This window comes from Myotis brandtii, unplaced genomic scaffold (assembly GCF_000412655.1).
Source record: "Myotis brandtii unplaced genomic scaffold, ASM41265v1 scaffold227, whole genome shotgun sequence".
In the NCBI taxonomy this organism is placed as follows: domain Eukaryota; kingdom Metazoa; phylum Chordata; class Mammalia; order Chiroptera; family Vespertilionidae; genus Myotis; species Myotis brandtii.
The window spans coordinates 485,075-497,013 of record NW_005358520.1 but is presented as its reverse complement, the minus strand read 5'-3'; the positions used below and the strand labels follow the sequence as shown (position 1 = coordinate 497,013).

Here is an 11,939-nt window from a genome sequence, read left to right as displayed (position 1 = left end):
GAGGAAAAGGGGAGAGGAAAGAGGGAAAGGGGAGGGAGGAGAGGGAGAGAGGAGGGAAGTAAGGGAGGGAGGGAGGGAGGGAATTAGTTCTACTTCAGTAGAATTGTGGTCCCTCTTCCATTAGTTGGGAAGTAAAGATTCAACTAAAGGAATTAATTGAGCATTTTACCAAACACATACCACCCCCCCTTTCTCACCTTCAAGGAGCCTAAAATCTAGCCCCAAGGTCAAGCCTTACTCTCAGGAGGAAAGGCGTTTCCGATGGCCATGGCCTCCCACACTGGCCGTCACCCACCGGTCACCGGGAAATGGTAGTCCCACTAGTGAGGAGAGTCCACTTCTCCTGCTTGTGCTCTCAGCTTCCTGGTTACCGTGGGAGCGGCGGCATTTGCTCTGTCTCATCCCAGTGGGAGGGGCACAGGATTCGGTGGAAACAGGCAGTCACCCCAGGTTTCAAGGCGATTGCTGCCCGATCACCCGCACATGTAACGCGTCTCCGGCTTGCAGAGGCTGGAGCGGCACTGAGTGCTGGGCCGTGCGCAGGTGCAGCAGTGCTGTGCTCGGGATGCAGGGGGCGCTGGCCAGCGGATGCCAGGGCGCGGCCACACTTCCTGCCGTGGGCAATCTCACACCTTTGTCTTAATTGACACAGGTCAGAGGAGAGGCCTGCCAATGCCAGTTTGCTTTTAGTTTAGATCTAAAAGCTAGGAGAACTGAAACCTAAGCGTTCGAATTCAGGTCTCAAACAAACTCAATGAATACATAGAAGATCCATGAAATAAAAAAAGAACTGACCCAAGAACGGCCCTGAAGTAACCGGCTTGGTTTGTTGGCGTCACGCACGGCATAGACGGGCAGGGTTGGCTCTGGCATTTAGTTCCGGCCTTTTTCCGAAGGCGGGCGGGACGCAGGGGCAGGGCACAGCCAGGCGGTGCCAGGGCAGCTGCGCTCTGCTCCTGATCACCAGGGTCCCAGCAGCGAGAGCAGGTGATGCTTAGAAGCAGGTGCTTGGGGTATATCGATGCTGAGTCTTATTATAATTTATTCATCACAACCCTCAGTCGAGGCAAACAATACAAATGAGGCGGTAGTGGGACAAGCACCCCATCTTATAAAAGTGATGGGGCCTTGAATGGCGAGTAACAGACAAGATGTAAAATTAAACTGTTAATTCTCGTCTGAATTTGGGCACTTAAATGGGTATAAAAACCAAATCTAGTTACACTTTAGATAAATTATCCTTCCACATAAATTAACTTCATTAACAAAGCCCATGTTAAGGTATTTAAAATGCCCATATTAACAAAGCAGCAAATATTTACTCTTGTGGCTTATTTCCAAGTAAGAAGTATCATAGACACATAAGACAAGTGTATTATCAGAACCTGACAATGGAATATGTAATCCCATATCAAATATTGCAGACAGATAGAGAGCTCATAAGGAGATACCAAATAAACCAACAATGTAGCTAAGAAAGACATCAGCAGATTCCATTCTGAATACAAAGCAACATTTTTTTTTTTTTTTTTTTTTTTTTTTGCTGCTCTCTTAGGACAGAGATTTCACAACCATTCTTAGCATGCTATCCTATTTTTCTCATTTTGGCTGAAATAATTTATCCTCCCGTTTTACTTATTTTTTTAAACTTGTTCCAGAAAGAAACTTTAAAAAAATAAGGTCCTTTTTTTTTTTATTGGGCATGGATTTATATATCCCTTCTACACAATTAAAATGATTGCCTGGCCAGTGCGAATCAGTGGTTGGCATCAACCTATGAACCAGAAGGTCACGGTTCAATTCCCGGTCAGGGCACAGGCCGGGGTTGCGGGCTCGATCCCCTGGAACTTACTCACCTAGAGCCCCCTCCTGCTTCTGCTCTGAGGTCTCAGTCTGCCCCTGACCTGCAGACACTAGCCTCAGTCTGGGAAGCAGCAAGCAGGACCATGTGGTTCTGCCGTGGAGCTCATCACCACGGCCATCAAGGCTGCGAAAGGATTTTAAAGTCTCACCTCACGACACGTGTTCAGACGTGAGACACTGGGGTGTAGTTAGCTTGTGCCTCCGGGAGTGCAATTTGGTGACTTAGAGAAGAAATCTTTAAAACGTGTGTTGTCTTTAATTGACAACTTTAATTTCTAGAGATATGTCATATGGCATTCATTAGAGAGGCCACACAAACATTCATAAGCAAGGGCATTCATTGTTAGGTTATTTTTTAATTGTAAAAATGAAGACAAAATCTAAGAGTAAAATACTGAGGCGTTTATTAGGTAAACCAAGTTCAGACACATGATGGAAACTAATATTAACTATCTCCAGAGTATTAAGATATTTAGATTATTCTTTATTTTTCTCTATTTAAAAAATTTCAGTGAAAACTGCCCTAAAATAATCAGTTTAATTTGTTTAAATTAATCACTCAAAGTATTAAAGTACTATGAACTCGTATTATTTTTATAATTAGGTAAAAGAACAATATATGTGAAAGAAGAAATTAAAATAGAACTCATTACTCAAATGAGTATACTCCTTAATGTATTTATTCTCTGCAATTGTCTAGTAAAAAGCATCGATTCATAAGCTATCAATGAAAATATATTCACGAAGCGTTTATTGAGCATGTGTGTGCCAGGCGGAGGGTGTGAAGTGGACAGGGCTATGCCTTCGGGAGGCCAGGTCGGCAGGGTGACAGATCCTGAGATACAAAACCCAGGCAAAATGTGATAAAATAGGGATCTGTCGGGACAGTCCACCCACTGTTACTTATCCTGTGTGCTTGGCATCATGCCAACAAAACACAGCTTCTGAGATTCTAAGGTTCTAAGAATCAAAAGAAATTCCATCCACACCCTTTGTGTTTGATACATCTATTATACAAGCAAATTAAAGTGCTTGGCTTTATTTACTTTAGATTATGATAGTTTCTTATGTTAGTTTTTATTTTCCTATTAATCAATATTTTTTTCTAGGTTTTCCTCAGATATTAAATTATCTAATATTGTCACACCTTTTCTTATTTTTCCCGTTTCTTTTTATTAAGTTGAGCACTCTTATCTCTGGTTATTTCTCAGATTCTCCCAGAGTTTTAGGGGAGGGTGGCACAGGTTTTAGGACCGGCATCGGGCACGTGATTAAAACCTAGGTGGCATGTAAGGTGCGTGTGGAACTCACGTGTCCGAATCCCTAGAACGTTTCGTTTGTCGCATGTAGGTAGCATCTCCTGCGTTGACTTGACATGTGTTCGTCACAAGCACGTCTTGGTCTCATCAGCTCGTTGGGTTTGGCTGTTGTAAGAACGGAATTGGCTTTGCTTTCTTCTTCTAGCTTTCAGATGAGTAGTGTTTTTTCTCATGAATAATGTCTGACTCAATATCCAAAATTGATGAACTCTCTCTTCTGAATTTTTTTTGTTTCTTACATCGACATTTCCAGGGTTTACATAGAACATTGTAGTATGACATGTTCATGTTCAACAAACCATCATGTTTTGCTAATTAAAGTTTTCTTCTTGCTTCACAGGGAGAGAAAGGAGAGCCAGGATCAGTGCCTGTTGTGAGTACATGTTTATGTCACATTCACGCCCCTTCCACCCGCTAGCTAAGAGCTGTATATTATACTCAGGTGCATGCTCTCAAAGAAAGGGAAATTTGTTATTTTATAACCAAGTTTTTAGTATAAGACAAGCAAACCAAGATTAATTCTCTAATACAATAGTTAATTTTAATATAAACTTTTATGTTTATTAAATACAATTCTGAATATTAACCAAAATAGATTATTTATTTCATACAAAACTTAATGCTCATTCAGTACAATATTCTTGACTTTTACAGTCCCATAACTAAAGGTGAAAATCAGGGTTTTACAAAAATAAATATGTTGCATGTGGCTATAAAGTAACAGACACACATTTTCAATAATATAATCGCCCTGTGATCCCAAGAGAGTGAGACTGGGTGTCCACTCTCTGGACACGGTGATGCCGTCCTCCTGCCTGAGACTCATGTGGTGTGGAGTCATTTTTAAAAATTATCTTATTGTTGAAAGTATGCAAATGCCCCCCCCCACACACACACATTGTATAAAAGTTCTTAAGGGTCACCTAGATTTGTAGGTGATAAACGCAGATCACTAAGTAGGATGACAGTTCTTCAGCAACCACTATCGTGGATTTTAAAGGAGTCACTGCCGTTCCGTCAATAAAAAGCGTGTGCACGTTCATTTGCTTGGCAGTGTCGGCGTCTTTCGCTTTGCCATTAGGTCGGCTTATTTTGAACAGGTGACCTGAAGAGAAGATCATTCGTTTTCCCTTTCATTTAAAACACTCCTGTGTGCTTCCCATGTCTTAGGTCAGTGATGGTGAACCTTTTGAGCTCAGCGTGTCAGCATTTTGAAAAACCCTAACTTAACTCTGGTGCCGTGTCACATATAGAAATTTTTTGATATTTGCAACCATAGTAAAACAAAGACTTATATTTTTGACATTTATTTTATATATTTAAATGCCATTTAACGAAGAAAAATCAACCAAAAAATGAATTTGCGTGTCACCTCTGACACGCGTGTCACAGGTTCGCCATCACTGTGTCTTAGGTGCTGTTTTAGGTGCTTTTCAGATACTTGCTAGTCGTCAGCACAAACCGTGAGGAGGTCATTCACAGTCCTGATCACCGTCTCACAGGAGAGAAGGCGAAGCACAGAGGAGGCAGCGCAGGCTGTGCAGCTGGCCTGGCTCCGACGCCCCTGCCAGGCTGCCCTCCGGCCTCGGCGCTGGGGTCACGGGCTTCAGCTCCCGGAGGGAAGGGGCCTCAGTCGACAGCCTTCCTGTTTCTTAACAATTCTCTGGGGCTGTTGTTGTTACTCCTCTTTGTTTGACTGTTGACTTGTATAAATCTCCGTAGATAGAAGTTTCGTCTTTGCAAATTCTGTTGTTTCTCGTTTAGGTGACCGGCATCCGTGGTCGGCCCGGACCCTCGGTGAGTAGCTCCCTTCAGCGTCCGCGGTGCTGGAAGTTCTGGAAGGGACGGGACATGTTTATGAATCTCACAGCCACAAAACGGCAGTAAATGCCCAGCAAGGACGCCTGGCGGCCCTCAGCAGTTTTTCTTAAAGCACCTTCCAGGGCAGGCCTCCTGCCGCAGTGAGGGACGCGGGGCCGCTTGGTCCTGCAGGTGCAGCGCCGGCTGTTTCTCCCGGGTCAGCGTCCCTCTCGCTGTGTGAAGGGCAAAGCAGCCGATGGGTGTACGGCTGGTTTAGGTTAGCCTTGGCATTGCCATTAGGGCGTACTTGTCTGTTGTGTTAAAGGTGGGTTACTCTTATCTGTTTAATGAAACAATTGTTGATTTTATCTATTGATGAAATGAAATTATATAGCAGTAGAATTTGAGATATCACACATTGGAATAGCATATTTCGGATTTCAGGTTTGGATTCTCAGTAGCATTCATAGGTAACTAGATGGATATAACACACACACACACACACACACACACTCCCTCACACACGATTCCTGTGGGACTTAGGACACTAAATCAGCAGAAGTAACATGCGATAAGGCCTTCACAGGCCTGCTCCGGCCCCTGGAAGCTTTGGCCTTTAAGCAGTGCTGGCTGTTGGACTGAGCAAATGCACAGCCTAATTTTCTTAACTCAATTGAACCTCTTTTGAAGAGAATGGGATTCTCTGGGCCACAGCCGTTTTGTAGAAAAAGAGCTAGTTTAAACATGAGCACAAGGATCCCACTTTCGAAAGACAATACTCGCTTGTCCTGTGGAGGGGTAAAGAACTGCAGTTACTGTTTGGAGGTTCTGAGCGGGTTTTACAGAGACAGGGGAGATGAGGCAGCGCTCTGAGTCCACAGGAAGTGAGGTTCTTGCAGGCACGTGTGGGGCAAGAGCTTTCTTCCCAGCGCGTCCCCTGGCGACGCGAGTGCTGGTTAGTAACTTGGGGGATCATGTAACAACGTGAACTCAGGCATTCACTCAGACCAGTGACATTCGGAGCTCGCACATCTGTGTCGCTCTCAGAATCTGAAATAGAAGTCTTTGTGCCCACAGATAAGGGACAAGCCTGCAAGAATGATCTTTACGAATTTGCCATGACTGTTCCAACAAGTACGCTGAGCTCGCTGGCCTCCACGGGGCTGTGCTGTAACAGCTAATGCTTTACAGGCCTTAGCGCCACTGCTAAAGCAAACAGCCCTCTATACACACAGCTTCCGTGTGCACGTGGCTTATTTTCTAGTCTGTGACTGAGGTGAATTCAGAACGAAGGGAGATTTCCCCGTCTTCCAGCTTCTTATCCCGAGCAAGCCTTTCAAACAGAACCATCTGCATGTGGACGTGTTCTGCAGCGTAACCACTGTTCTCTGCTTCAGGGCCCTCCAGGATCGCAGGGACCAAGAGGAGACAGAGGCCCCAAAGGAAAGCCTGTGAGTTGGCGGCGGGCCCCTTGGTGTGAATTGTCCTGGGTACTGGGCCCCTGGACCCCGTTCTCTGGGTGCAGCAAAGAGCTGGTGGCTTTGTTCCTCCCTCCCCTCCCTTCAGTGTGACATCCAGTTCGGGTCATGAGGAGACTGTGTCTGTCTCCTGATTCGGAGGAAATGATCACATGCTAATAATTACCGGTTATCCTTTTCGATGGCACAGATGACCTGTCTTTGTCCTTTGTGAGGTCAAATTAGAATGAAGTAGAACCTAACGGAATATAATGAATGCCTCATGTTGTTTTCCGAAGTTGTAACTCATGAGTAAGCAATGCCAAGAATGCACTGATGAGATAAAACACCCGAGCTCTGTGCGCTGTGGCTGCCACAGGAACAACCAAATTGGATAAAGGAAAAAGAAACTAATCGAGGACACATTTTCTTTCACGTGGGTGTGTAAGGAATTTATTTCACAAGCAGCGTGCTGCTGCTTCATTGAGCGGTTCTGCAGAGCCATCAAAGGGATAGTTCTAAAAATCAGCAAATCCATGGCCAGGATAAAGGGAGTGCCTTAAAATGTGAATAATAATTCTGTACCTTTGAGGTAAAACACGAGAATGTCGTATGCATATGCCAGACGTTTCCCCTTATTACCTACTGCTGCCCTAGGATAGCAGTTCTCTCTCTCTGTCACCCACAAAAGCTCGTGTCTTTCATATACTGAATAGCAGGATTAATTAGTGTATTGCTATCATTATCTTATGTTTCAACCTGAAAATTCTGTGCTCTTTTATTTTCTGTCAAATGATATGTCCTAAAATGTAACCCTGTACTGTTAACTTTCAAATACGCATTTATCCACAGCTAAACGGGAGAAATGGATGAGCGGGTTAGCAGCAGACAACCTTGAATATATAAACGAGGAAAAACCTAATGCTGGGAACTCTTGCCGCCCTGTTTTCTTCTTTGATACAATTTTATGTTTCACTTGATGCCGTGTGTAGAAGCATGAAACAGTATCTGCTTTTCCAGGCTGGAGCCGGGGTTGTGGGTGGTGTGTGTAGACATGCGGTAGTCTCAGTGCCCCTGGGAGCGGGCCTGGCCCAATGGGTGGGCAGGAAGCTATGTCCGATGATCGTCTGCCTCATCCTTCACTTCTGTCCTCTGCACCGTCTCCCCCGAGGAGCCGCTTACACACTGCGGTTGGCTCTCAGGTGTCTGTCCAGGGTCTGGAATGACAAAGCTGGGTGGAAGGGGGGTGAGAGGGTAGGGGGTCATGCGGAAAACATTGTGCATCCATGTGTTCGTGCTGAGGATAGTTGATAACACGAGTCCTAAGTCTGGGTGAAAATTGCTACGGAAATAGTGGTTGGGCTTCCAGAATCCCTGTTAGGATTTAGTGAATCTACTCCTCACGCCTCTTACTTCTCGTCTCTTCTTCTCCCCTCCCCTCACGATTCCTTTCTTAATTGTAGCAGTGGCATGACAGTGTTTAACAACTGACTCCTTACAAATAAATAAATAAAGTGCCTGTAGCGCTTGCCGATTTCCCGGGTGTAAATACCCCCACCAAAGCTGATGTCAAGATATTGGCATGATGTCACAGAATACCCACAGGTAGAATGTTTGGCCTCAGGTTGCACGGTTTGCAGGAGCTGCTTAGCTGGACTAGAGCTGTGGCTGACACACATAGGGGGTACTACCATCATAAATACCATCTTCCCCCGCTACGCCCACAGCCATCAAACACTGCAGGAGGCTCACCGCGTAGAGCGGTTCCTCAGCCTCAGGTCTGTTGCTGATTGGGGCGACATTTCCGTGGGCCTTGTAGGGTGTCTGGCAGTGTTGCTGATTCCTACCCACCGGATGCCGTGGCGGCAGCTGCCCCGCTGCCTCCTACAACTGTGACAACTAAAACCACCTCTCGATGTTGTCAGATGTCCCTCGGGAGGCAAGATGGACTGAGAACCACTGACGTAGAGCTGCTCTCAGAGCCTCATGACCAGCCCGTGATCATCACGAATGTCTCTCATCACAGGCCCTTAGCTGTAAGCGTGTGGTCCTGGTAACCTCACAGCGATGGGAAACTAGCAACCTGTCAGACATGGCAGTCGATGGGGTGCTGAGTGCTAACTGCACGTGACATTTGACAGCTGTGGGTTTGTTTAACATCTGTGAAGTGGGAAACATACCAGCTCCCACCCCAACAGATAACGATTGGTGTGTTTGTCATGCTACTAACCAGCAGTGCATTAACTTGATTCTGGGTCCTCATCACTCCTGCTTGTGGACGTTGAAAGGTCGCCACCTAGTGGCGATCTGCAAGACTTGGTATTGCAGATGGCTTCTCCGGATCCTAGGGAATCCTGGGGGGTGGGAGGGACCGATTCTGAAGAGAACATTGAGGCTGATATAACCTATGTGACTAGCTCGCTTAGGAATGGGAAAATATAACGTTTAGTGCATTCCCAAATTACAGTTTTTGTTTTCAATATTTATCAATGAAAATGTTCATATACATGTTGTCATATTTTTTCTTATTTTCTCTTATAATCTTGCTTATTATGTTCACTTCATTTTGGATAGTTTTTCTGAGTTTAACCTCAGTCTGTGTAATAGTTACCCTGACTGTTTAAGGAGATGCCATGGGGACACAGGATGCATCATGAAGTCTACGAAAAAGTGGGCTGTCTTCAGAGCTGAGTTTGAAACATGACTATTAATCCCAGAGGCCTGGGGCCAGGACCCACCGCTGCGGATTAAACCACCCAGACCTCTTTACTCCCGTCAGCACGGATGCAGTTTTGGTTTTGTCTGGAAACCTCTTTGAGAGCGGAAATAATGTGTCAGCTCACTTTTCGTATATAACAATAACTAGTATTCAGTTTGCAATTTCAATTTGAAAACACCTTAGTTTTCCCCGCCAGGCTCCGAGTGGTGTAGACTCCTCCCCTGTCTGCAGCCACTGCCAGCATACATTCTCAGTTCCTGCTGCCCACGCCCACGTGATTCAGAAGCCCTGGGTAGCAGTTAAAATCAGCCCCCACTCACATGCATGTCATGGGAAGAGTCCGGTGAGTTGTCAGAAAAGGTTTGATTTTTAAAAGATGAGAATAATTTTCCAAGAAAATATTTTTCAAAATGCCACTTCTTCTGGCTAAGTTATCTACTTGTATTTGAACAGATGCCTTGGCTTATGTGCCCACTCTTCCAGGAAGTGAACATGCGGATATGAATGTCTGCATATGTTCAAACGCATGGGTTACAGTTCCGAGCAGCTCCTGTGCCCTTTCCCACACCGTCCTATGCAGACTGCCCCTCCCCCCGGCTTCTGCAGTTCCCCCTCCGGCTACGGCTACCTCCGCTCATGAGCAGTCACTGTTGGGGGCACTGCGTAGTCTCATGTTTAGGCATGAGAAGCTTCTGTTACTATTGAACTCCGACACACTGACCATAGTTTTCTCAGTCCGTGCTGCTAACTATGAAAATTCCATTGACTTCTGAGTTCTTTCGTCCTTGGTTTCTTCTTAGAGAAGGCGAGGACTCTTTGGGGATAAAGAGCCAGGACATAGTTAACAAGCCCCGTGGAAACAGGGAGGTTGGGCTGAGGACATGGCCACTCCCCATGCCGCCTTCAGAATGGGGGTTAGGAGGGGAGCTGGGCAGCGGAGGGCATCACTCAGGTCTCCCAGGAGCAGGCTGGCGGGGCCACTGCACCTCCCTGTGCTTCTCTGGTCTGGTCTGCCGTGGGGGTGGCGAGAAGGCAGTGCGCCGAGAGCGTGTAGCAAACACATCGTCAGCTTCGTGCTGGGAACCATGCGAAGCATTGAAGAGTTAGAAAGAGTAAACCCGCCAACTACAATCCAGGGTCCTTCACATTTTTGTTGTTGGGGGAGGGGTTGTTAAGCAGGCACATACGTAGCTGACTGTGATCTATGACAGGCGAGCACATTTAGAAACTGTTCATGAACAGCAAAACTCGGCCCAGTGAGGAGGCTCATTCTAGAAAACTAACACACTGGATACAATGTTACACTAACACACAGGATACAATGTTATACTGACACACTGGATACAATGTTACACTGACACACTGGATACAATGTTACACTGACACACTGGATACAATGTTACACTGACACACTGGATACAATGTTACACTGACACACTGGATACAATGTTACACTGACACACTGGATACAATGTTACACTGACACACTGGATACAATGTTACACTGACACACTGGATACAATGTTACACTGACACACTGGATACAATGTTACACTGACACACTGGATACAATGTTACACTGACACACTGGATACAATGTTACACTGACACACTGGATACAATGTTACACTGACACACTGGATACAATGTTACACTGACACACTGGATACAATGTTACACTGACACACTGGATACAATGTTACACTGACACACTGGATACAATGTTACACTGACACACTGGATACAATGTTACACTGACACACTGGATACAATGTTACACTGACACACTGGATACAATGTTACACTGACACACTGGATACAATGTTACACTGACACACTGGATACAATGTTACACTGACACACTGGATACAATGTTACACTGACACACTGGATACAATGTTACACTGACACACTGGATACAATGTTACACTGACACACTGGATACAATGTTACACTGACACACTGGATACAATGTTACACTGACACACTGGATACAATGTTACACTGACACACTGGATACAATGTTACACTGACACACTGGATACAATGTTACACTGACACACTGGATACAATGTTACACTGACACACTGGATACAATGTTACACTGACACACTGGATACAATGTTACACTGACACACTGGATACAATGTTACACTGACACACTGGATACAATGTTACACTGACACACTGGATACAATGTTACACTGACACACTGGATACAATGTTACACTGACACACTGGATACAATGTTACACTGACACACTGGATACAATGTTACACTGACACACTGGATACAATGTTACACTGACACACTGGATACAATGTTACACTGACACACTGGATACAATGTTACACTGACACACTGGATACAATGTTACACTGACACACTGGATACAATGTTACACTGACACACTGGATACAATGTTACACGAACACACTGGATACAATGTTACACTGACACACTGGATGCAATGTTACACTGACACACTGAATACAATGTTACACTGACACACTGGATACAATGTTATTCTAACACAGTGGATACAATGTCATTCTAACACACTGTATACAATGTTACACTAACACACAGGATACAATTTATACTGACACACTGGATGCAATGTTATACTGACACACTGGATACAATGTTATTCTAACACAGTGGATACAATGTTATTCTAACACAGTGGATACAATGTCATTCTAACACACTGGATACAATGTTATACTAACACACTGTATACAATGTTACACTGACACACTGGATGCAGTGTTATTCTA

At 44.9% G+C, this 11,939-nt stretch overlaps 1 protein-coding gene across 1 annotated transcript in view; it reads left to right on the top strand.

Moving 5' to 3' along the window:
* Positions 1–11,939, top strand: part of COL5A2 (collagen, type V, alpha 2) — a 193,340-nt gene that overhangs the window by 124,665 nt on the left and 56,736 nt on the right. The window contains exons 5-7 of the mRNA XM_014539724.1: positions 3,523–3,555; positions 4,947–4,979; positions 6,380–6,433. Coding sequence (XP_014395210.1) covers positions 3,523–3,555; positions 4,947–4,979; positions 6,380–6,433 — 120 coding nt within the window. The remainder of the gene's footprint in view (positions 1–3,522; positions 3,556–4,946; positions 4,980–6,379; positions 6,434–11,939) is intronic.